We start from the raw sequence: 27,759 nt of genomic DNA, 5'->3' as shown, positions 1-27,759 counted from the left end.
TTCTTGAATTCAAGCCCAAGTAATAGCACCCCCCCCCCCCCACACACACACAAAAGAAAGAAAAAAAAAAGAAAAGAAAGAAAAAAGATTGGAAACTTTCTACTCAAGAAGACTTACCTAATATAGAAGACAGAGCTTTAGTAGTAGGTGTTAGCTTAAAAGTGTTTTCAGCGCTCTAAAACAATCCTATAAATCCTAATTTAAATTATAGTATAGTCTACTTTCTCTCAATCCATCTAATAAATGGCAGACTCTTCGCTTTATTTTTGTTATGTTGCTATAACAAGGTTTCTATCAGGTAGAACAGGCAGCCTTTAGGATATTATTATAATGTCACACTCAAAAGGCAGTTTTGAGGTTTTAGTAATACAAAATATCACAGGATTTCCTAAGGAGTAGGATAAAATCTACTTTAGACTATAGGCCCACAAGTTTATTAATTTAATTGAAGTTTTACCTTCCTTGCATCTCTAATTCAGTCAATGAATAGATGTTGCTAATAGCTAAAAATTTCAGAGATATTTGGCAAAAGTATTTTAATTAAAATACATTTTAATGTAATAGAAAAACATTTCTTTTCTAATAAATCCACAGCAAATGTGGTATTTAACCAGCCATGAATGGATCATAAGAGTCACATATTTGTATCTTTTCATGGAATGGCCAAGATTTTCTACCCAAGAAAAAAACTGAATCAAATGGGAACATAATAGGGATAAAGGTTTTGTAAATACTTACCACTTATTTCACCTTAAATTGTAGTGTGGCTTTTCTTTGTTGTTTATCCATTATTAGGGGAAGGTGTAGAGCCAGACACAGGTATTGGGATAGGATAAAAGTAATATCTAAGCCATGGATATCTTTGAATTAGGAATTGTGGGTAGAGGCCAGGTGGATATATTCCAGGTGGATATACACCAGGTGGATAGAAGCCAGGTTGAAATTGGTTAGGGAACCCATAGAAGCGTGAAGGTAATTCATCACTATCGCTGATCTGTCAAAAGAAAGAAAAGAAAAAAAAAAGGCTTTTTTTTTATCCTTCACAAAGAAGATAAAAACTTTTTTTTGTTTTGTTTGTTTTTTTAAATATGGGCCCCAAAGAAACATAGGTCCCATGGTTTCCCTTATTTGTAATAACTAGAATATGTCTGGGACAAGCAGAAAAGGTCAAAAGCTATATTCATATAAGTGAAATGAACCCCAAGATAGGGATAAAAGTGGTTTTTTTCTTTCTTGCTATTGTTCCTAACATATTTATAATGTACCATGTGATTTTTTTGTTTCTTTGTATGTTACTCCCCCACTGTATACATTCTGATTCACTATATTTGATGTCAGTGCCCTGCATCTTGTATATACACTTCTCTAGCTTGGGGAGGGGAAGGGAAAAAACAAAAAGCTTAAATAGGGATACAGGTTGACCCATTTTAACAATGAGATGTACAAGACACTATGTTGAAAAACGAACTTTACAATTTAGGTGGGGAGGGAGGAAAGGGGAGGGGGAGTGTAGTTGTGGAGGTGGGAGGGCAGGGATGGTAGGGGAAAAACAAAGGAGGAGGCAACAATGCTTGATAAGAAATGTACTCATTACCTTGCTCATGTAACTGCAACCCCTCTGTACAGTATTTTTACAATAAAAAACATATTTAAAAATATGTACTTTTATTTTTAAGAAGAAAGTTTAAAAGATCTAAAATATTTACCTTTTCTATATGTACAATGAATAGAGATTTAATTTGCCTAAATTTTCAAATTGAATTGCATAAATCCATGTTTCTGGATTTTTAATTTTCAAAGTAAAAACTTTCTGTTAATCTCTTTGACAACTATAAAGATGAGAGTACCTTAAGATCCATAGTAGTTCTAATTTTGTATTTATATAAGATCTTTACCCAAATGCTTTCTCTTTGAATTTCACCTTTTTCCCCTCTACTGCTCTATTATCTGTGCATAGATTGGTCAATTTCTGTATATTTAATACTTGGATGATAGTTTTGGCCTCCGAAGCATGCTTTTCAGGTAAACAGAATCACCACAAATTTAAACATACCTATAAACAAGACTATCTTTTAAAATATCATTTCTTTTTAATTCTTTTCTTTTTTTATTGTGAAAATACTGTACAGAGGGGTTATAATTACATGGGGAAGATGAGTATATTTCTTATCAAGCATTGTTGCCTCCTCCTTTGTTTTCCCTACTATCCCTTTCTTAAACTGTCTTTTTTTTTGTTACCTCTTCAGACCAAAATAAAGCTAGTCTGTTATTCGATTTGGGACTTTGAATGTACTAAAGACCCATATATTAAAGACTTGCTCCTCAGCTTGATGCTTTTGTAAGGTGGGGGAAGCCTTGAAGAGATGAGTTTGGTAGGAAGTTTTTGGTCAAGTGTGTACTAGAAGGTGACTGTGGAATGCTGGTCTTTGCCATCTGTGAAACATGCTTCCTATGTATTGTGTCACAGTCCCCAAACAATGGGGCCACTTGTTTATGGACTGACATGTTGAAAACTGTGAGCAATTGTAATACCCTTAGTCTTTTCAACTTGATTTTTTTGCAGACATTTGTTATAGCAATGAAAAGAGACTTAACACATCCATATCTGTTAATTCTTGTTTCATTTTTTAACTATCTTTGAGCCAGGCTTAATAATTCTAAGGTAGTGTTGGAGAAAGAGAATCTATGTATATTTTTTTAAGATAATTTTTTTCTTTTTTTTTAATTCTGAAAATACCATACAGAGGGGTTACAATTAAATGGACAAGATAATGAGTACATTTCTTATCAAGCATTTTTGCACCCTCCTTTATTTCCTCTTCCCATCGCTTCCTATCTTCCCCCTCCCCCTGTTCCCCCTACCCCCCACAGTTGTAAAGTTCATTTTTTGACATAACGATTTGTACATCTCATTGTTGCAATGGGTCTACCTGTATTCCTATTTAAACTATTTGTTTTTTCCCTTCCCCTACACAAATTATACCAACATTAGATACAGTGAAAGCAGGGGTTATACCATGAGGGAGGTACATACAAAGCAACAAAGAAGTCATCTTATAAATATGTTAGAAACAATTGCAAGAAAGAAAAAAAATTGAATCCTTATCTTGGGGCTCATTTTGCCTAACATCAATTTACCTGACCTTTTCTGCTTATCTCAGACATATACTAGTTATTGCAAATAAGGGAAACCATGGGACCTATGTTTCTTTGGGCCTGGCTTACTTCACTTAATATAATTTTTTTCCAAGTCTGCTGTTTTTAGAGTTCTTGATTATAGCCATTCTAACTGGGGTTAGCTGGTATCTCAATGTTGTTTTTATTTGCATTTCTTTTATGGCTAGAGAGGTTGAGCATTTCTTCATGTGTCTATTGGCCATCCTTCTTTCCTCTTTGGAGCAGTTTCTCTTTAAGTCTTTAGAAAGACAGCCTTGGGGCTGGTAAGGTGGCTCAGTGGTAGAGCGCTTGCCTTGCATGCATGAGGCCCTGGGTTCGATTCCTCAGCACCACATAAGCAAAAAGAAAAAAAAGCCAGAAATGGCGCTGTGGCTCAAGTGGTAGAGCGCTAGCCTTAAGCTGAAGAGCTGAGGGACAGCGCCCAGGCCCAGAGTTCAGGCTCCACGACTGGACCCAGAAAAAAAAAAAGAAAGAAACACAGCCTCTTCAGTAAATGGTGCTGGCACAATTGATTGATCACTTGTAGAAAACTAAAGCTAGATCCTTATGTATCACCCTGCACCAGAATCAACTCCAAATGGATCAAAGACCTCGGAGTCAAAGCAGACACTCTGAAAACATTACAGGATGGAATAGGAGAAACCCTAGGTCTCCTTGGCACAGGCCTAAATTTAACCAATCAAAGAAAGGTTGGACAAATGGGATTGCATGAAATTGCAGAGCTTCTGCGTGGCAAAGGACATAGCTAGCAAGATCAATAGAAAGCCCACAGATTGGGAGAAGATCTTCACTAGCCATTCTATGGACAAGGGTGTCATATCTAAAATAGACTTGGAACTCAAAAATTAAATCCCCCAACAACAAATCCTCCAAGAAACAACTGCCCAGTAAATAAGTGAGAATCTATGTATCTTTATGAGGTTAAATGTCTCTATCAAAAGTTTTGTAACTTAGTCATCAAAAGAATAATTTATGTTCAAACCTTGATAGAATTGCTGCATGAGATGTGAAGATATTTCCCTTTATAAATGCTATGATTGGGCTATGCAATACTCCCCACAGGCTCATGCATTGAATGTCGATTCCCCGGTTGGTGGTGATATTTTGGTAAATGGTAGGAATATTAGGAGGTAGCACTGAGCTAAAGGCCAAAGGTCCCGGGAGAGAATTCCCTTGGGCCTGTGGGGTGAGTAGAGGGTTATATCTTGTCTTTCTCCTTTCTCTCTGTTTTCCAGTTTCCATGGTGTGGCATTATTTTGCCATGTCCTCTCCACTATGAGAAATTAAAACTAATGTAACTGTGAGCTAACATATTTTTCTTCCTTAAACCTACTCTTGGTCATGGCTAGAAAAATGCTGACTTACACAGAAAATTGGAACCAAGAAATTGAAATGTTGCCGACTATCTGACAATGTGATTCAAGATTCTTTGGACCTGGCTTGTGGGAATAATTTGGAAAACTTTGTGCTGGAGAAGCCCTAGCATGCTGTCAGAAGAGCTTAATGGGAAATTCTGATTGAAGCTCAAAAGACCATAATGCTGATAAGAATGTGGGCAGTAAAGACTGTGCTGTTGAGGTTTCAGATGGAAGGTAAGGAATGGACTACATAGTAGCAGCAAACTTGTCTATGATTTGTCCATGCCATAAAACTTGGTGAGAGGCTCGAATTAAAGGTGATAGGCTGATTAATCTGATCAAGGAAAGTTTCAAAGCAGCCCCACTTTTAGACTGTGGCATAGTTATTGCTAGCTGACTTTAGGCAAATCTTCAGTGAGAGCTGTAAGCAAAAAGCAAAGCTAAAGAGATTGAAAAACAGTTTGGTCAGAAAAGTTCTTCCTTTGCACTTGTGGGCAAGGAGGGTATGATTGTTTAAGAGAGTAGGGTCATCAGAAACAAGCCACATGCTTTGTATCAGGACAATAAGAAATATTCCTCCTCGGAAACAGCTGGATGTTGTACTCATCACAGAGTGAAGGATGTAAAGGATTTAATATATTTAAAAGACTTTGAAGAAAAGAACTTGGTGGCAACTTGCCCACATAGAGATGGTTAGGGAAGTGTTTCAAGTTCAGCCATTCAAGCACTCAGAGATCACTGCAGCTAAGGTCTAAGGGAGCCTAGCTACCACTTGAGCTGATGCCGACTTTGGCATCATTCCCACTATGCTGGCCTTGTAGGTATGCAAAATGCAGGAGTTACCGGAGTCATCTAGTCTTCCACTTAGATTTCCAAGGAAAACCTGATAGATGTAGCAATAAATATGTGACATGGTCAGAGTCCCTGCAGGCATCCTCTTAGAGGTCAATAGGTGACGCTCTATGGGTGAAACCTTTGTTGCAGTGGAGGGTTCAGGCTGCTGGATATGTCAGGAAAACCCATATGCAACAAGTAGGGCCTAAAATAGTGGTCATGTGGGCTGCAAAAAGCAAGGCTATTAGAGATTGGGCTGCCCAAGTTCATTGGAGATAACCACATGTGCTTGATGCTGGACATATAGCTACAGTATGTTTACTCTGCTGGATTTTTGTCTAGGTTTGCTGTTTTCCCTCCTTTCTATTCCCCATTCTTCCCGTTTGAATAGGAATGTTTGCTTTGTGCCATTGCATATTAGAAGTTATTAGAAGTATATAATTCATTTTTTAGGGGATCCCAGCTGTTTTGTCTTGAGTCTCAGAGGATTCTTTGAATTTGGACTATTGAGCAATGCTGACATTGTTTAGACTATGAGGAGCGTTGGAGATGGAATAAATGAATTTTGCATTGTAAGATGACTGTGAAACTGGGGGTTGGGGTGAAAGGTTATGGTTTCAATATGCAAGCTTCTGGGGAGGCAGTGAAAACATTAGGAGGTTTGGAATAAGAAGATGGTGTGGGTTACTGGGAACCGTCCTGGGGGGCTGTATCTTGTCTTTGGTCCTCATTTCCCATCCCGTATCTCTACTTCCTGGCTTCTATGACATAAGATGTCCAGCTCTGCAGTGCTGTCCCCACCATGGTGGACTGAATCCTTGGAAACCATGGACTAAAATAAACAATTTGTTCCTTAAATTGTTCTCTCAGTTATTGTGGTCAGAGATACAAAAAGAATAACCAACACATACAAAGAGAGGGCAGAGTTCTCAAGTCTAACCCTGTAGTGTTCATCCCGAAATTCTATAAGAATCTTTATGGAGGTTTGGAAGTTTGAAAAATGGATTACTTTTTTTAATTGTAAATAGAATAGATTGGTTTATTGTGGGGATATTTACTTATGAACAAAATGTTTTCCTCGAACTTTAGGTGGCCATAGTTATAAATAGGAGAAAGTTAAGATATTAACAACCGTTAGAGACATAAAGAGATAACTGACTGAAAAAATGAAATAATAAAAAGGAATAATTACTTTAATTACTCTTCAAGCAACCGTAGATGAAAGTATCTTCTCACCCAGTTGTTCCTAAGTTAGGCATAACTTATTTTTGTAGTTTGTAAAAATCACTAACAGCATGCCATGAGATAGATTCCCTCCTACTACACTTACTTATGGGGTTATTATTTAAAAACAATATATTTGGAAAGTCATTGGCAATAATCCTTATGAATCATAAAGTAATGAATTACTTTTAACTGTAGCTAAATATTTCTCATAGAGAGCTTATATGTTAAAAAAAGAGGGAAAGTTACTTACACTTCTTTTTTCTCGTTCTTGGTCTTGAGAGACCTAAAGGCCAAACAGTAAAATTATTTTAATTCATTCAGATAAAGATATAAGATATATAAAGATATAACACCTATTTCTTTTAAATATGGAATTTAATTAGCCTGGACATATTATAAAGACTATTTTGGAAAATGTTGACATGTATGTTAAATGGCTTAAAATCACCGTTGCACCAAAGCTGTATAGGAATTAATTATGGCACTTAACAGTACATAATTGAAAATATTTCCTGGAATGCAATGTTAAGGGTCAGGTTTTAGGTATCTTCATAGGGTAAAGTGTATCCAGAGGAAAAGCAACACCATGGTTCATAAATTAGAAGATTAGTTCATAAATGTTTTAGTGTGCAAGTATGAATACTCACTGGGAATCCAGCAGTTACTGCCAAGATGGTAGTGATCAGGAAGAAAGCTTTCATCTTATTCAGAAACATCCTAGAAGTCAGTAGAAAAACTAAAATGTTAACATAAAATCAGAAGGTACAAGTCTAGTATATTATGTAACAACCCCTTGACCTCGTGCAGTCATTTGCAATATTAGGTTATCAACCTATTAACAGATAATATGGTTTAATGAAGATAAAATCAAAGATGCTCCACAAATTTACAATCATCACATAAATTATTTACATTCACATATCATCACCTATTATATAATTGGTGATAAGAGTTCTTTAATGAAGTAGAACATTCATTTGTACAAAGGATGGTGTTTTGGCGCAAGCAATTATTTAGTGATTTAGGAGGCTCAAAACAACAAATAACAATATCCTTAAAATTAATGTAGGTGACAGAATCTGAGTCCTCCTTTTCTCCCTCTACAGTGCTACTTAGGAGAATCTATTTTAGGTATTTGGGAAAGGACATTTCCAAACCATTTAGCTCTATTTTAATTTTAATTTTAGACATATTGTGTATCAGTTACCATGTTTTCAAATAAATATTTGAGAAAACTGAGCTAAAGATTAACTCAATGATTGTATTACTAATAAAGCAGAGTTTTAAATTTTATTTTAAAATATTTTGTCATGAATATAATACAAAGTTATAAATTATTTGATCTCCAATAATTGCTGATTTTTGTCTGTGATATGTCTCAGTAGTTATTATTTTTCCTCTTTGTCATGGTCTGTTTGCAGTACTATTAGAGAATACATAGGGAGTCTGGGAAAAGCATTAAGTAGTGGATTTTCTTGAAGTTAGTCATTTTAGTTTACTTATAAAGTAATTCTTGATAGATGATTCTTGAACTTGGATTCTTGAACTTGGACATTATTTTAGCATTCTGTTTTATGGACTTTAAATTAACTGTTACTGGCCAACAAATTATACAGTTAATGATTTACATCAAGGAAGTTGTCAATTTTTTATACCATTATGACTTTGAGATGATGAATGGATATCCTGGGAAAAATTCATCATCACTATTTTATGTTTCTTATTTATTTATGAATGAGAATAAGTGTGAAATGAAACATGGCAAAGTTTTGTACTGTTTATATTTCTAATCATATTGACCAGAATTTAAATAAAAAATAACAAATGATGTTTATTTTAAGATGTGAACTTAAAATTTCTATTAAGCTTAGAATTCTTAAGGCAGATTTCCAGTATAGAAAATTAATAATAAATATTGCACACACACATACACACCCAGACTACTTTCTATGTTCATATTCTATGAACATGACATACAATGGAATACGATTCTCTGTACATAGAAAATATAAAACATGATACCACAAATGAATCTGACATTGTTTATGCTTATAGTATCCCTGAAAATCTGTATTACCTTTGCTCATTCAAGTTATATAAAATTCAAGATGAAGAGACTGAAGTATTAGAAGCCTCTATGAACTCCCCATCATATCAACACCCTACTGCTGCAAAAATTTCTTTATGGTCACTTTGTGCCTTACTATAAGAGAATAGCTATTTTAAGAAACATTGTCAAATCAATACTCCAAATGACTTTCTAATTGCTAAGTTTACAAATTTAAGAAAACGTTACATAAAAGGCTCAATATTTTTAATTTGGACAGTTTATACAAGATGCGTATTTAAATAAATATGTAAAGATATATATTAAAGAAAAGGTTTATAATCTTAGCTTTCAATAATATTTAAGACTCTTCTTACCTGAACATTTTCCACTTTCCTCCTTCTCTCTGATGATGTTCTCAGAGATGGTAGCTGATTGACTGAAGGCTGCAGCTACTTTATATACGTAAAAGTCCAATGGTCTGAGAAATCTGTGGCTTGAAGGCTGCTCCCTTAGGATTAGTTACTACTTTGTTGAACCACCAGTTATCCCTATGTTGAAATTGGGAATAACTGATATTAGCAGTTTCATGGAAACTTGGTTGAATGACTGCTGAGCACTTCCTTTTGTGGTTCCCTTTGTAATTTTTTTCAAAGATTTAGTTGCACAATAGAGGTTCCATTTAACAAAGCAGTTTATGAACACAATGCATCTTAATCAGTGTCACCCTCTTCCATATTCTCACCTCCTTTGATCTACTCCTCCCTCACTTTTCTTCATTTTGTGGCATATACAATGAATCTTTTATATTTAAAGCTTATCACGCACAAATGTAAGTGCCTTAAATATAAAAATGTACATAGACACGTGTGTATTATACTATATATTTTCTAAAATTCGTGCTTAAGTTTCTTTTACTTATCCTGAATCAATCAAAGTTGCTAATCACCTTTGTGTGTGTGTGTGTGTGTGTGTGTAAATATTGAGCCTTGAGTTCTTGGCCTTGTGTTCTCACTTAGTAATTTTCACTCATATCTGGTGCTCTACCACTTGAGCCGCATCTTCATTTTCAGTTTTTTTTGCTGATAAACAGGAGGCAAGAATCTCAGATTTGCCTGTTCTGGCTGACTTTATACCTTGATCCTCAGATCTCAGACTCCTGAGTAGCTAAGACTATAAATGTGAACCACCTGCACCTAGTACCATTTAATTTTGAAAACCGTAAATCCTTTTGTCTTTCTTGTTAAGTTACATATTTTGGCATTTAATGGCAATGACTATTCACATTCTAGAAGCCTAGAATATAATAGCTTAAAATCTATTAGCAACTTGGTCTTGTTTTCTGTTTTCCCTATCATACTAAAATAAACTCCTGCACTGCTAAGTAGAATCTACTTCTGGCTTTACAAACTATGCTTTTAGTTACAACTCTTTCATTTAGGTGTCTGATGAATTTGTCAAAACCAGCCTACTCTAAATTTTTAAGTTTCCAAATCTGGTCTTCACTCTTTAGTTCCTTCCCTCTCCCCCCCAAAAAAGACTTCTTTGTAGGAAAATGTGAATGTTGCCATAATAGAGCTTGCCAGCAAAGTATATAATACTTCATGACACTATTTTTATATGAATGTGGAAAAATGGATCAATATATTTATTTGAGGTGATGCAATGTATTCTTGGCCTTAGAATAAATGTATGGAATATTTTTTCATATTTTAGAAATTGTTTTTAATAGTTAAGCCTTATCTAATAGTATAAAAGCTCAAATTCCCTTTGGCCAGTCTTCAGCTCTTTTGTTTATGGAAGAAAAAGTATTTCCTTGAAAGGACATTTAGGATGTCTACCTGAAAAGAAGGAGTTTGAATGACTTCTATGAAAGAGATTGGACAGGTTGTCATAGGAAAGCGATCACTTAGATGGAAGAAATAAATATTAATATGTTAAGTTATTAAATACTTTATAAGAAAAACTTTCTAATGGTCACAAACATCCATAGCTGCACATATTTAGGAAGCAATTGGGTGACCACAGGTTGAGGTGTGCCAAATGAGACTTTTGTGTAGCCAAGGGACTTGCTAGATTTTCTTCCTATGCCCTTTGCACTATAATACTCAGACTGGGTGGTACAGGAAGAAGAATAGCTAGTGGGAAAGTTTGGCAATGAATTAAACAAAAAAGCGCTGATATCATCAGATTAGTTTAGCCCTAGTATCATTAGGGATTAGACTTAGTGGTAGAGAAATACACATAGTAAACCATATTGTGAGATGGATCTGTGACTGGGTTAACTGACTCTTAGTTCAATGAGAACAAAAATGTATTAAAGCTTGAGAAATTTGTACTCATTCAATACATGCATACTTTTAAGGTCCTTATATCTCCTTTAAATGAAAAACCATAAAAAATCAAACCTTTACTAAGCCTGTATATGCAATATTGAGGATTTTAATTTTTAAAGAAGCAGTAGTATTTTTATATTTAAAAATGCTGTCTTTTTCCTTATCCCCTGTGTTTATTTATAGTTTTATAGGCACATTCTCATTACTACAAATGAGGGAAACTATGCAATCTATGTTTCTTTGGGTTTGGCTTACTTCACTTAATATAATTTTTTTTCTAAGTCTTTCCTTATGAATGGTACATCATTCTGATGGATGAGTAGAATTTCATTGTGAATATATACACAACATTTTCTTGATTAATTCATCCATGGAGGGGCATCTGGTTGGATCCCATGCCTTGGTTATGGTACATAATGCTACAATGAATGTGGTTGTGCTGGTAGGCTGGGACATAATAAATTATACAGGTCTCTAAACATTTACACAAAGTGAGACTGGAGGAAGATCTTCTATGGGGATGATCACAAAGGCACAATAACTATGTGTATCTGATCACATAAAATAATATTTATCAAAATGAACACCAGGGAATTGAAACGAGAGGTTTTATTCTTCTTTGTTGCTGCTTTCGTTTTCCCTTTTCCTTGTCTCTGTTCTTTTATCTATTTTTAGGAGGGTAAAGGAGCCACAGAAATGGTGGGACAAAGGGTGGGCAAATGCATCATGATATTCTTAAACACTATGTTGAAAATGAACTATACAGCTTGTGGGTGGGGATGGGAGGGAAAAACAGTGGGAGAGGGAGGGAAGGGGTGGTATTGTTCCAAAAGAAATGTACTCTTTACCTGACTTATATAACTGTAACCCGTCTGTACGCCACCTTTGCAATACCAATAAAAACACAAAAGAGAGCTCTGGTACATTTTCTGTATAAGAATGGAGGAAACTTAATCCGTGCATTCTCTTTGAGACTTCTCCAAATATTTTCTATTCACCTAGAAATAAATTAACTGGCTGTGAAATCCTGAAAAAGAATTAGAATCTTGTACACCAATGTTCTGAGTCAGTTCTTCATTTCCTTCGCCATTTGCCTTCCAGTTAGTAAAGGGAGAAGTTGTAAAGTTCTTGTGCTTGGGTATAGTATGAAGCCCAGAGCTAATGCCAGACAATCTGTGTCCACTGCTAACCCCTATCCTTCATGGCTTTATCAATTTTACCATAGCTTGAAGCCCAAAGGTCAAAGGCTGAGAAGGCCTATTGATTGTACTTAATATTCCTCACACTCATGAAATATGATTCTATCAGTATAGTTTGAATTTATTGTATTTTATTAACAATTTTATATATTTCACATGGTTTAAGTGCTAGAAATGGCCATCTTGATTAGTATTATAAGTAGCCTATACAATTTATTTTAAAACTTCTTTTTTTTCCCGGCAAATATAACACATATAAATACCATGCATGTTATAATTATCTAGTGTAAAGACTTTCCTATAGGCTATAATTTTTTCTAAAGTGTTTGAAAAAAATCTAAATATTTTGAAATAAAACACAGTTTATAGTACTTGTGCTGTGTTACACAAAGCTCTGTGAACAATTTCCCTGGGATTTTTCTGAGAAGGGACATTTCCCTTCCCATAGATACATGTATCTCTTTTTGCAAAAGCTTGAGAAATGGCTTGCAGAATCATGCATCCTGGTCTTAACTATAACCTTCCCCATTAGCAGATTTAATATTTAAAGATAAATATAACTACCCAAATTATTCAGTGTTAAAAATACCATAATTTTTCCTGTTTGCCACAGAGGAAAAAAATCAGTACTTGTAGCAAAATGGTACTTTGAATAAGACAGTATGTAGATAGTGAAGGGTTTGTACTTGAACAGATAGTTTACTTCAGACATATATTTAATTTCTATGTTCATAGTTCAGAATGTCAAGGATTTTGCCTCTTTAAATCATCAAGCTATAAGAAAATTTCTGCATTTAACAAATGTTGTAATTGTTCTAAAGCCTATAATTAGAAAATTATGTTGCTTTATATTTTAAAGTAGCATTACCAAATGAATCAAATACTGACAAATTCTTTACATATTATATGTATACTCATACATATACACATGTAAACACATTTTTTACAGGTCTATGGATTTAACTATAAAATTGTCTCTATTTTACAGATGAAGAAGATGGGCTTAGAGAGTTAAGCATCTAAGATTATATTTGCAATAAACTGTGTAACTGGAATTCAGACTTAGCTCCGAACTACAACGTCAGAAACCTGAAATGAAATGAATTAGGGAATTAGCTACTTAAGAATTCAACATGGTTGTAGAAATTCTGAACCATTTCATAATCTTATTCTTAAATTGTTTTTATTTTATAAGAACTTATATTCAGACTTCTTTGAACAAAGTGTTACCATATAATATAGCATTCTATCAGAATTTGAAATAAATAATTTTAAAACATGCTATATTTTGATTGGATTAAAGGAAATTTTGGAATCAGCCATGTTTATTCTAAATGAATATCTTAGATGGGAAATATTAATACTTTCTTTTTTGGGATCCAACTCTAGAACTTAAACTGATGCTTTCACTCACTGGCTGGGGTTCAACTAATTGAGCCATACCAACCTCAGCATTTTCATTTTTAAGGTATAGTATAGCAAATTTGCAAAATGTTTACTAGACTTTGTTGTGGTGTATAAGACATATTGATCACATTTTTATGTTTTATCATTTGGCAGAATTATGTAATAGGACAGCTCAGCTGTTGGCCTTTTTCTTTTAAGTTATACAATTCTGGATGTTGATTAGGTTACATTCAGTAATTTATTCAGCATTGATTGTGTTTGGGTTGCATGCCAGACACTGTGTGTAATCAGGGAAGACATTGTCCATATTTGTGCTTTCCATGAGCTTATGTTTTATTAGAACAAGCTAACTAAAAAGTACCAATAGATTTTATTTGTGAGATGGTTGAGGAAGTACAGGTCCTACAAAAATACACGGAAGTAAGGACTAGGATTAAGGCATTAGCCAAATGAAGGAGATTAGTTAGGCAGCACAATATTTGGACAGAGGTGACGGAGTGAAGGTTCAGAGATCAGAGATAGACAAATATCCCACAGAATATAAAGGGATTTACTTTGGCTAGAGTGCACAGGTCAAGGGATGAATGGTGAAAATATCACCAAGGTCATGTGATGAACTTTTAAACCAAGTAAAGGAGTCTGAAATTCATCTCTTTAAACAGAGATGAATTGAAAGGTATTGAATGATTCTGAGCAGGAGAAACACCTTAATTAGGTATCTATCAATCAATCAATCAATCAATCAATCAATCAATCAATCTATCTATCTATCTATCTATCTATCTATCTATCTATCTATCTATCTATCTATCTATCTATCTATCTATCTATCTATCTATCTATCTATCTATCTATCTATTTTGGGGGGTTGGTCATGGGCTTGAATTCAGGGCCTAGGTGCTGTCCTTTATATTCTGCTCAAGGCTAGCACTCTACCATTTGAGCCACAGCACCACTTCTGTTTTTTTCTGTTTATGTGGTACTGAGGAATCGAACCCAGGGCCTCATGCGTGCTTGGCAAGCACTCTACCACTAAGCCATATCCCCAACCCTTTAGGCTTCTATTTTCGAGTGATCATTCTGTGTAAGCAGATAAAATTTGGAGGGTCTGTTAATAAAGTAGGGTGCTAATCTGTTAGGGTTCTAGTTCAGTTACTTATCCACTTAGAGTTGATCTAGGAAAGACATTGACTCAAAACTGTTGAGGGAAACAGTTTCAAGACATATTGGTGAGTGGGAATCACTTTTTTTTTTTTTTTACTGTGAAAATACTGTACAGAGGGGTTACAATTACATGGGCAAGATAATGAGTACATTTCTTATCAAGCATTGTAGCCTCCTCCTTGGTTTCCCCCTTCCATCCTCCCCCCCGCCCTCCACCCAATCCTTCTCCCCCCACCCACCAAAGTTGTAAAGTTCGTTTTTCCACATAACGACTTGTACATCTCATTGTTGCAATGGATCCACCTGTATCCCTATTTAAATGATTTGCGTTTTCTCTTCCACTCCACAAATTATACCAACCTCAAATGCAGTGAAAGCAGGGGTTATACCATGGAGGAGGGACATACAAAGCAACAAAGAAATAATCTTATAAATGTGTCAGAAACAATCACCTGAAAGAAAAAAAAAAAAACATTTGAATACATATCTTAGGGTCATTTCCCTAACATCAACTTATCTGATCTTTTCTGCTTGACTCAGACATATACTAGATATTGCAAATAAGGGAAACCATGGGACCTAAGTTTCTTTGGGCCTGGATTACTTCACTTATAATTTTTTTCAAGTCTTTCCATTTCTTAGCAAATGGGGCAATGTCATTCTTTCTGATGGAGGCATAGAATTCCATTGTGTATATATACCACATTTTCTTGATCTATTCATCTACTGAGGGGCATCTGGGTTGGTTCCATATCTTAGCTATGGTAAATAATGCTGCAATAAACATAGTCGTGCTGGTAGCTTTAGTATGGTCTTGTTTGTGATCATTTAGATAAATGCCCAAAAATGGGATTGCTGGGTCATAGGGGAGCTCTATGTGGATCTTTTGAGGAACCTTTCTATCTAGTCAAGCAGAGAATCTACATAAAGCAACAGGAAGGGGTGACTATTAATTAACAGGAGAAACAGGAGTTGAGTTTCAGAAAGTCAGAGACCTGAAAGGAAGTGTATGTTCTTAGAGTTCTTCTGTGTAGGCTTCTCTATAAAAGGAGCAGACATTTGAAGGCACCAGCAACTGTGACCTGACAACAGAGAGCTTATGATCTGCTGACTTATGGAATGCAGACTCCCTGCCCTAATTTCTCTAGTTGCTGGAATTGTAGACACACATTCAATATTGATTTTGATTCCTCCAACTTCATCTCATCCTCCATAATTTTTATTCGTTTTGCCTCCAATTAGATCAGCTCTTCTTTCTAATCTTTTCCTCTGCACTTCTTGATATTTATTGCTTTTAGTTAGTTGGTTGCCACTTTTCTTTTTTTCTCACTCCGCTTTTAGCTTTAGCTTGGAGCTCTATCCTTTAATTCCATTCCATTCTTTTCTCTTAATTCCCTTCTATTTCTTTTCTTTTTATTTCTGTTTCGCTAAAGCTACATATGAGTATTCTCATTTTCTTGCTACTGTTTTTGTATTACAAACAGCATTATCTTTGGTCCTTTTTTATTTCTCTAACCTTATTGGAGTGATTGTTTTCAATTGGTTACTACTATTTTTTTTCCTAGTGGTTAGTCTGTTAGTGGGTTGCCTTTTGCAACTAGTTTTCCTCTCATGAATGGTGAGACTTAAGCATTAGTTTTGTTTTCATGAGTGGCACTGTAGACTTAAGCATGTTGTATGGGTGTTTGGCTACTGAGCTAAAGTGCCATCTAAATGATAAGAAACACCACTGTAAATTCAGAAGTTCATGAGGTAATATTTGAAAGCTGAGTAAGGATTCCTTAAGTTTTTTTGCCTGAGAGAATGCAGATTCAGCTTTGAGAGTTCAGTTTTAGAGTTGCTTGGCACCAATTGTAGCTGGCCATATAGAAAATTCTACCATCTTCACTCTTTCTTCCTTAGGGTACACAATCCTCATCTGCTCATGCCCTCTGGCCAGGCACAGAAATACATCCTTATTTTCCATGAGCAATCTATCACACAGAAAAATGACAAAAGAAAATCCCATCTAAAGAGCGCTTTTAATACTTTTCCCTTGATCAACCATTAAAGCCAGTCTGTAAGTAGTGGTGGGTTGGAGACCCTCCTCTCCAGGTTTTCTTTCCCTGAATAAAACCTGTGCTCATGTTGAGCCATCTCTGTCTACTTCTCTAGGCCTTTTTTCAGTCTAAAAAGTTCATCAAGGCTAAATCTGATGAATTGCAACATTTGTGCTCTATTCTCTATAGAATGCTACATCTCAAAACAAACATGTATCTTCCTGGGGTTCATTCTTTTGGGTGAAGGTAGTCATTTTTGTAGCTGTGTTGCGTTGAGAATCTCCATTACAAAATCAGTCAAACTGATTTTCTTTCCTTCCTTCCTTCCTTCCTTCCTTCCTTTCTTTCTCTCTTTCTTTCTTTCTTTCTTTCCCCACCCCCCCTCTCCCCCGTCTTTCCTGTCTTTCTTTTTGTCAGTTGTGGGACCTGGGCGCTGTCCCTCAGCTCTTCAGCTCAAGGTTACCACTCTACCACTTGAGCTACAGTGCCACTTCCGGCTTTTTCTGCTTATGTGGTACTGAGGAATCGAACCCAGGCCTCATGCATGCGAAACAAGCACTCTACCACTAAGCCACCTTCCCTGCCTTCAAATTGAATGAAAAATGAGATGATGATATATGAAAATAGGTACATATTCTAGTTCATCAGTCCCCAACATCACACTCATCCACAATCCATTGATTGTGGATCATCAGAGATGAGACAATTTTGTAGAGGAATCCTTTATTAATACAAATATCCAACAGCATAATGATAGTAGCCTTTTTTAGTGTTGTTCTGTTTTAGATTATACCATGATTAATTCTTTGAAAAGAAATTTAAGTTGGTGAAAAAGAACTTACAACATATTGCATCATTTTTCTATTACAATTTGAAGAGTATGCTATTACTTTTAAGTGAAGACAAACTCAGAGAAGAGCAAAGGCTGCTATTAGCTTTGAAGAAGCAACAATGTAAAAGATATCCAAGGCACCAAGACATTCTTTTCTCTGAAAATTAAAGTAGAAGAGCATTTTAGTACCAATAGACTATTTTGTGTAATATTTTCTAGTTTATAATTTTCTATATAATTCTATAATTTTCTGAGAATTCTATAATTTCTTACTATAAAATAGAAAATCTTTCTTTCTGTTTACTCAACAGATATAGTCACCATAATAGCTCCAATAAGTTTAGAATGAAAAAGACTGGCACAGATTTCTCTTTGAGCAAAGGTCACACTGTATTGGAACCAGTATTTCTGATTATATAGCTTGAATTGACTTTTTTTGTACAAAGTAGACATTAGAGAGATGACTTCTCTCAAGAAGCTTTGATACTGTTTACTCCTGTTGCAGTTGCTTAGTATATGTCTCTGCAATCTCTGTCTCCTTGTTAGACTGAAAATATATTATCTTCATAAAAGAATGTTGAATAATCTATTTCATAAACTTAAAATTCAGAAGAGGCTAACATACAGCAGAGAAAAATATAAAGCTTTTATTGTTTAGTTTAACCTTCAGGTCAAATTGTTCCCTTCTGTTCCCTTTTGTTTAATATCACTGAGCCTGCCTACTGTAGCTTCAACAGCCAAGAAGGCTCATTTAGACAGGCAACAATCAAGGTACGTTTGATATACAGGTCATTACATATGACATTCCTTTGTCATTGTGCAATTTATATATTATTCTGAGAGTTTATTTTATTTCAAGCTTATGGAGATGTTGATGTTATTACAATGTTTGGTTTGCAAAGGGAAACGATGTAGAATGTATTCCATAGGAACATAAGACATTGAGCTTTTGTCACAGCTGATGCTGCACAGAATGGTATATATGGCTCTGAAAAGTTAATTTCATTTAAATTTTTTTGGCATCTCAGAGTTATTATCCTTTGTAGGTAGATAAAAACAGTAGTTTCTTTATTTGTAATCATTTTTATAACAATTTATTAGTTCTGCTAGCTTGTATGAATTGTCATAGCACTTACTTAATCTTTGACTTTGACAAATACTTACCAAACCCTCCTAATGGCTAAGACAGAAGCTTATGGTTCTCTATGGCTGTCAGTCTTGGCCTAGTGAGAAAAGATCAGTCATGAGAAGCTTGCATTAAAGTTAAATTTTACTGTGATGAATATTTTTCTATCAAAAATAATTATTGACTCTTTTCCCCAAGGTTAACACTATATGTATGTATCTATCTATCTATCTATCTATCTATATATATATATATCACATTATTTCATTAGGTGCATTATTATGTTTACAATAACAGAATCTTTTGAATTAAGTTCTAAATTTATAATTTTCATTAGACAACAGTTCTTTCCATAAAATGCCTCTTTGATTTATTCTACCTTCTCTTCTGGAAGCAGCCGGGCAAGAGTTGGGTCTTTAGTGGCAGTAAAAGAATCGGTGGTGCTGGGTTTTTGTGTAGTTGACGGTATGAGAACTCCTGCACTCTCATGCCTAAAGCTTATTACTTCGTTTTGTAAATATGGTACTCCTCCTTCAGCTGGCTATAGGGAATGAGAATGAAAACAGGTTTAAGTCCAAGGTCAAAACTGGGGAGAATATAAAGTGACAGGACTGACATGCAAAACAAGTATATATTTAAGAAACTAGTGGCTTTATTTTTTTAGATTTAAAGCTAATTTTAGAAAAGAAGCAATTCTGTTTTTTACCAATATGGGGCTTGAACTCAGGACCTGGGTATTGTCTTAACTTTATTGCTCAAGGATACTACTTTACCATTTGAGCCCTAGCCCCATTTCTAGATTTTTGGAGGTTAGTAGGAGATAAGACTGTCATCATCTTTGTTGCCAGGACTGGCTTTAAACTATAAATCCTCAGATATCAGTCTCTTGACTATAGGTGTAAGCCACTAACACCCAGCTTCATACCTGCTTTTCAACAAAGATGTTTAAAATTCTTAGTAGAGATTCCTCAATAAAAATCAGAGGAACTGAGTGTCATGAATCTTGACTAGCAAAAAACTAAGGAGAAAGAAGCAGGAATTATTGATGGAAGAATAAGGAAGGTTACATTTAAATGAGCACCAGGGAAGGAACATGCAGATGTTGATTTCTAGCTGCTAGCAAAGTGTTGTGAGGAATCTTACCATCCCCACAGTTTCAGGAGCTGTACCCAAGAATGTGTCAAAAGATAATTGCTGCTGTCCTCCTTGTACACCCTGAAAGAATAGGAAATTTAAAGGCATCTAAATTCGTGTTAGATAAACATATTGTCCTTTGCTCCCCCAAATGTCAAACACTCGTCAACTTCTTAAATTATTTTCTTATAAGCAAAAACAAGAGTTTAGATTTGACAAGAGAAAAACAAATCCTAGTAGGAGGGATCTGGCTACCTATGCAACTGTGCTTCAGTTCTGTAAGCTCTGCTTCCTAACATTTGTTGCTAGTCCTTCATGTTTCCTGATTTAGCATAAATAACCCTGATACTCAACTCTGACCTAAGGGACAATTGTCATTACACCTGAAAAAGTTAGACAAATAATCTCATATAGAGCGTAGACACCATGTAAGGTCTCATAAATACCCTGACACCCTGGCTAATATTAGTGGTTGTGGATGCTTCACTAATTAGAGCCTTTGTCCTGACTCATTCTCTTTCCTTCATGGTAAGAGTTCCTATGATATTTACATACTTGATAATATCTACTATATATCCACCATGTCTTTGTACTCCTTTCCCATTATGCTAACACAAGCACAGATCCTGTGAAAAGCCACTCTAATACCTTCCTATTAAGATTTCTGCAGAGTCCCTTTGTGTTTTTTAAAGTTATTTAGCAATATCAAAACTTTGTTCAACTAACATTGCTGTCTTGGTGGTCTTTGAAAGCTACTCATGGACTGAATATACAATTATGTAGGTAATTTCAAAAGATTAAAAAAAAATAGAAACTAGGCATTTACTCACAGGTTCAACTTGCTGAGGAACATAGCCAAATGGGGTATAGAATGGTATCTGTCAGATATTTTGAAGAAAAGTGTTATGTTTACCCTATTTAGTCATATATTTGTGAAAAAAGATTTCTTAAATTTACATATCTCTCACATTAGTTAAGTGCTTTTTTTTTTAAAAGTTCACACATTTTAGTTGGTAAAAATTTTTCATTAAATTATCAAGATTCCTTCTAGAACCATTTCTGAGACTCTTGAATTTATATTATAGTTCTAAAAATCCACTGTAGATTTATAAAGTTCAATGTATCAAAATCTAATTGTATCTAAGGTCTAGTGATCAAAGCTATCTTTTATGAAGATAGATAGCTATTACATTTGGCTTTTTTTTAACTTTTAGTAATAAGTACACACACACACACACACAAATACATATAAGGATAGATCCTGAGGGATTAATATTCAGAAGTGATTTAGCTTTGGCTCTGATTCTATTAGTGTCCATTCAATAAGCTTATCACTTAAAATCTAGACTGGGAGTATGATAAGTCTATGCAAATGATTTTTAGGAGAAAGCATTACATCCTCATATATCTGCCAGGTCAAATTATTGAGTATTAGCACTAAATATACTCAGTTACCATTTTATCTTGTAAATTACATTATTTTCTCTACTTTCAGTTGAAAGTAGTTAGATTAAAATTAAGCTCTTGTAGTACCTGCTCCTCAAATTGCTGCTGCCCTGTTTGTTGGGGTGATTGAGTGACTACTTGTTGAGCCTGGTCCCAAGGCAGGATCATGTAAGCTGGGTAGTACTGAAACATCTATTTGTTAAGAGAGAAACATATGTTATTCCATTAGAGAAGTACTAGTCATGCTTTTTTCTATGTCAATATTATCTTATAAATGTTTTCTGTATAGTAGCTTAATATTATGAAATATGCATAGAAGAGTGGATAAACAACCCTTCTCAAACTTTACAAGCAACCTGTATTCTGCATGATAGTGGACATTATTTTGTTAAACAATTTAGGAAACCTAGGATGCAAATAAGTAAAAGAAGTATTTAAAATATTTTGGAGACTTTATAAATAAATTAATTTGCAAGTACCAAAATGGAGGATAGTATGTCTAGCATTTTCCATATAAATATGTATATATATATATATATATATATATATATATATATACATATACAAGTATTTTAAGCAGGATAGGTATAATGAATGTGAAAGTTATTTTTTAAATTCTTAAGAATAATAATTTCCAAGCTGGGTGCCAGTGGCTCACTCCTGTAATCCTAGCTACTCAGAAGGCTGAGATCTGAGGATTGTGGTTCAAAGCCATCCCGGGCAGGAAAGTCCTGGAGACTCTTATCACCAATAAACCACTAGAAAACAAGAAGTGGTGTTGTGGCTCAAGCTGTAGAGCCTTGCCTTGAGTTGAAGAGAGCGGGGACAGTACCCAGGCCCAGAGTTCAAACCCCACGACTGACCAAAAAAAAAAAAAGAAGAACTTCTACTTTATTAATGGAGACTATTTGCATTTTTTGTGTGTGCCAGTTCTGGGGCTTGAATTCTGGGCCTGGTTACTGTCCCTGAGCTTCTTTTTGCTCAAAGATAGTGCTCTAACACTTGGGACACAGCACTATTTCTGTCTTTTTCTGAGTAGTTTATTCAAAATAAGGGTCTCATGGACTTTTCTGCTCAGGCTGACTTTCAACAGCAATCACCAGATCTCAACCTCCTGAGTAGATAGGATTATAGACGTGAGCCACCGGTGCCTGGCTCATAAGCATTTTAGAATACTGGAAAATACCCATAAATAACTAAATAACATAATTGCCATCACCCAGTTATCATGGGTTGGCATTGTTATGTATCTGATACGTTTATAGAAAATGAGGATCATAGTACATATGTGTTGTAGAAAATGAGGATCATAGTATATGTATATATATATATATATATACATATATATACATATATATACACACACACACACACACACACATATTTGAATGGTGTTTTATTTCTTTGTATCATTAAGTGATTATATTAGCCTTGAGAATTAAAAAACATCAAAAGCAACCCTATTTCCAGAAGGAATATATTTCCTACAATGATTCTTAATCCACCTTAGTAATCAAAAATACCTATTGAGCATTTTGGAAGATAGTCACATTTGTCATCTAATTGTAGGGTTTTGATTTACTAGGCTGTGTAAAGAGTTCAGACATTTGTAATTTGAAAATCACCGTCAGAGGATTTGATGTAAATCCTAGGTGGAGAGCCAATGGTTTAGTGGTTAGAAAAAGGGTGGAGACTTATATTGTCTCACCCAACTATTTCATTAGGATTAGGAATTTAATCTTAATTAAGAACGTTTCCTGATTCCTAAAATGAAGCAATTCTACCTGACACATAATGCTTTAAATACTTAAGGGTATACAATGAGATAATGTCTAGAAACAAGTTTTGTTTTGTAATGACGGTGCGGTTGAAACAAAATTGCATAATTATAGAAGAACTAAGTGGTATAACTTTTTATGAGAAGATTAATACTAAACTAGTGAATAATACAATCTGTCTATAGCCTTCTTTGTGTGAATTTGGGATATTATAAAACTGATTATACTGAAACTGACAGATTTTCCCGTTTATATAATAATCTTACTAGTTTACATCTACTTTTAAAGTAACTCTCCTTTGTAATGGAAATTATCACTATTCAATTATAATATGGACTCAAATAGAAAATACCACATACAGGAAGTTAGGAATGTTTTATAACTGCCAAATAATGTCAACTGTGTCTTATTTCTACATCTACTCATATATTATTAGTATTCATATATTATTAATTTAATGGGTATGAGTTTTTATAGTCCCACTATATGAGAGCTAGCAATCTGTCACCTGCTGACAAAATTTAAGATTGTCCAAAGTCAGCCCATGATATTTCTGTTGAGTTGTTCCCCAGTGACAGCCCTTAGATGCATAGGTGACATGCTGAGTATCAGCAAGCACTTCATTCTCAGAATGGCAATGTCTGGAGACTGAAAAGTCCTTGAGACTCTAGTCATTTACCTTTTCTTAAGGACGTAAGTGGGCCTCATATCAACAAACTGATGCCAGCCCAGCAATGGTAGTATGTAGAGAGTAATGAGTGCTATATGGCTATCAAGAGCTCTACAGTGGTAGAGTTAAAAGAAGCAAAGAAAGTGTAAGTAGTCACACGAATTATTTTCATTTACCTGTGTTTGTTCTTGAGGCATTTTAAAGGAAACTATATAGGGAATCATCTGCCAAAAAAATCATACAAGAATTTTATACCTAAATTTGTTATCTAAAATTTCCAAGCTGCTTTTCAAAAACGTAAGACATATAACTTTATTATTTACACTAATAAACTTCCATAAAAGGTCAGCTATTATATAAAGTATCATGAATGTAATGCATTAGACAAAGTTATCCTAAATATATGGTCCCAAAGGAATATTAACCCTTTGGATTCTAGAATAGCTAATTTGAATAGCATTTTTCATGTAAAAAAATCAGACAATAGGTGAAAGTTTTCAATGACTGTAGTTACATATTAGAGAATAATTTTGTCCTGGATCGAAGCTGACTCATATTCATTTTTGCATTCAACGTACAGTTTCCTCTCCCCGAGACCACAACATGGAAGAGACTTACATGATTGGGACCCTGTTGGGTCTGCGATGGTGTTTGAGGCTGTGAGGGGTCCAGCTGGCCTGCCTGGGCTCCTTGGACAAAACTCACTGGTCTTGGGAAAGGTATTTGATTTGGAAACAGTCCTGCGAACCCATCTAGAATTGACAGTGGGAATTGGGGGCGTCCTGCAATTGGAGCCTGTTGTTGCTGTGGTAGAATACCAGAGAAGGGAGGAATCCAAGAATTAAATGGACCCTAGTAGGAAACAAAAGAAAGAATTTTCTTTTCATGCTAATCATAATTTAAATCATTCTCAACAGAAAAAAAACTCAAACCAACATTTTTTTTAGTGCTCCTTAATAAAAAAGGACAGTATCCTGATTCATCATGAGCCATACACAGTGGTAAATTCTTACCAGGCAGAATAAGAGTGATAAAAGAACATAATTTCTGTCATTGCTAGGCTGCTTTCAAATTTTGTTTTTGTCTCTTCCCACACCTCACCGGTTTACTGAATATGATTTTGTGTGAAATAGTTAATTTAACTATCTCATTGTTGTGGGAAGCCTACTACTTATCAAGAAAAAGTTTTGATTATAGTTTTTTACTCAGTCTTCAAATAAATCATCAGTGCATGTAGGACAAATTTATCACGTTGAAACTTAAGATTTCAGAAATAGTGTGAGGCTATATCTTGTTCTTATACAAAATGCTGTAAGAATGGAGCAGTTAAGAATATCCTCCTGAACTGATCATGATGGCAGAGATACCTGTAGCTGTAGTGGCAGAAGTTGACCATTATTGAGGTTCAGAAGTAACTGAAAGAGGAAATATAATGTGAAAATTAGATTAGTTACACAGGCTAAAGTGATGAAGAACATAGTGTACCATTAATGCAGCATACGTCAGAGGTGGCTGATCCACTTTGTATAATCCTTTCCCATAATGCTTATTAAATACCAATGATTAGAAGTTATGAAAGCAGGTTAGGATTTAGCAGTACCACCCTTGCTGTGTATGTGATTGCACAATTTTACTCTGACAGTACATATATTTTATACTTCTATATACTGATGTACATCTCTGTTAGACTAGAACAAAAATATAGATATTGTCTCTGGCTTTATAGAACTTACAATTAAAAAAGCAGATGGTGGAAAATGATGTTTTAGAAGTTGTACAGAGCAAACATATGAAGCTTAGAGTTGGTTTGGACGTGTGTAAGAGCCAGTGGCTAAGGTTCAAGCTACACGAGGTGAAAGCTTTTTTGCTCTTCCAACTGTATTTTCATTTAAAAGTAGATTGGATTGGTTTAATTATTTAAACTAACCTCATGGCTGTTGCTGGCAGACATAAGACGCTGTGGAATAAGCTAGAAGGAATAAAGAAAGAAAATGATCAGAGAATGGATTATTACAGGTTTTCATGATGAAATGAAGAGTATTGAGAAATCACATACTGGAGCTGACAGTGTGGCCCCCAGGAGTCCAAGAAGAATTAGAGCTTTCATTTTCAGATAATATACCTAGAAAATAAGATGTGATACTTAGCTTTAAAAAAGATACTTAGCTTTAAAAAAATCATAACCAAAGACATGGTCAAAAATATTTCGGAAGTATTGTCAATCAGAGCCATTGAGGAAAAAAAAATCAGTATTTATTTACATCCTAAGATTTAAATAAATGTATACATATGAATATTTGTAACTCTATTTTCTCTCAGAGAAGCTGTTTATTGAATCCAAAATTGTTTGCTTGACCAATAGGCTCATCGAGTGGAATCCAGTATCATTGAAAGGGGTAGAGAATAAGACCGCTCACCCTTGTACCCCGCAGGTCACAGGAAGTCCATGATTGGGGCCAGCTAACTGGGTTGGGTTCTTATTATGTAAATGACTTTAGAATCTGCATTGAAAAAGTACTGTTACAAAGATCTAAAATAGGTAATTTTTATGTAAAGCCTGATGATATTAATAAATGTTATATGCATCAACAGACAATATTTTTCTAATTTAGGGACATGGATTATAAAATTAATATAGCATATCTCATAGACATATAATATCATTTGCCTTCAATATGTAAGTTTTTTTCCGTATTTCCAATCAATTCATAGGCCTTACACAAACATTTCGGGTGGCCTTGATAGTCTATCTTGCAGTTTAGCCAGTTATTTCTTAAAATTATGAAAGCAAGTGTTTGATATCTTACCTTATTCTCAGGCTTAAGAAATCTAGGATCATGAAAGCTCTGTGTTCTTTCTCTCTCAGATGCTACTCAGAACTTCTCTTAAAATTTAAAACCCATCTTTAGAAAAAAAGGACCAATCATTTTTCAAAAGGGCCAGTGATTCAGTGGGTTTCAGACAATGACTTAGCTAATCACCCCTCTCCTCATTATCTGGATGATTAGGGTTTCCACACCTTTAGTAATGTTGTTAAATTACCCCCTGAGGAATGTTTTCTTGTAACCACTTCTGGCTTTTCCTTGGTTATGACTAACTCTTCTGATATATTTTATTCTGTTCCTTTGATCTTCTTTAAAGTCGACACTTGAATTATGGAGGTCTTTATTAAATTCAACAGTAAATAAGCCATTATTTTATTTTGTGAGTAAAATACAGACTTATGAGACAGAGGCATAGATACGAATTAAAAATAACTTCAAACCTAGTAAGAATAAAGATTCTTCAGTGCTCCAACACTGAGGAAATATGAAAACAAGATCTCTCATTTTCTAAGGAATACAGTCCTTTAAAAAAATCACCAACTTCCTTTTTAAGAAATATTTCACTATTCATGTTTTTTAAAAAAATATTGTTATTATAAAGGTGATGTGCAGCCGGATTTCAGTTACTTAAGTTAAGTAATGAGTATATTTCTTTTTGAACAATGTTACCCCTTCCCTCTACTCCTCCAGGCTTTCTCTCCTGTCCCAACCCACAAGTTATGTAGCTCATTTTCAACATAGTGTCTAGTGGGTATCACTGCTGCAGGTATTCATCTTCTGTCCCAAAGACAGATAAAAGAACAAACAAGACAAAAGGAAAAGAAAACAAAAACAGCAACAAAGAAGAAAAAGAACTTCTTGTTTCAATTTCCTGGAATTTAGCTCAAAAATATTATTATGTATTTGCTTGTAGAATTATAGGCATATTTTAGTAACTACAAATGAGGGAAACCATGCAACCTATGTTTGTTTGAGTCTGGTTTACTTTACTTAGTATATTTTTTTCCAAGTCTTTCCATTTCCTTATGAATGGTACAATGTCTTTCTGATGGATGAGTAGAATTCCACTATGTATACATATCATACTTTCACGGAGGGGCATCGTGGCTATGGCTAACAAGATAAAAATCACTAACTTTCTCTAGATCTATAAAATAAAT

The 27,759-nt window shown here is 34.7% G+C and overlaps 1 protein-coding gene across 1 annotated transcript; it reads right to left on the bottom strand.

Annotated features, from left to right (window-relative positions):
• Positions 1 to 781: 781 nt before the first annotated feature.
• Odam (odontogenic, ameloblast associated) lies at positions 782 to 25,881 on the bottom strand. Its single transcript, XM_042678380.1, has 10 exons — positions 25,831 to 25,881; positions 25,702 to 25,743; positions 25,142 to 25,189; positions 24,393 to 24,626; positions 23,951 to 23,998; positions 21,414 to 21,518; positions 20,711 to 20,758; positions 19,890 to 19,961; positions 19,126 to 19,287; positions 782 to 994 (listed from the first exon to the last, which is right to left on the bottom strand). The coding sequence occupies exons 1-10, from the start codon at positions 25,879 to 25,881 to the stop codon at positions 782 to 784; spliced, it is 1,023 nt and encodes a 340-aa protein (XP_042534314.1).
• Between the last annotated feature and the right edge of the window lie 1,878 nt (positions 25,882 to 27,759).

The sequence above is a fragment of the Dipodomys spectabilis genome, unplaced genomic scaffold, assembly GCF_019054845.1.
Source record: "Dipodomys spectabilis isolate Male_0828 unplaced genomic scaffold, ASM1905484v1 ptg000043l, whole genome shotgun sequence".
NCBI lineage: Eukaryota > Metazoa > Chordata > Mammalia > Rodentia > Heteromyidae > Dipodomys > Dipodomys spectabilis.
Note: the sequence above shows the minus strand (reverse complement) of the source record. Positions and strands in the feature narration are given on the sequence as shown.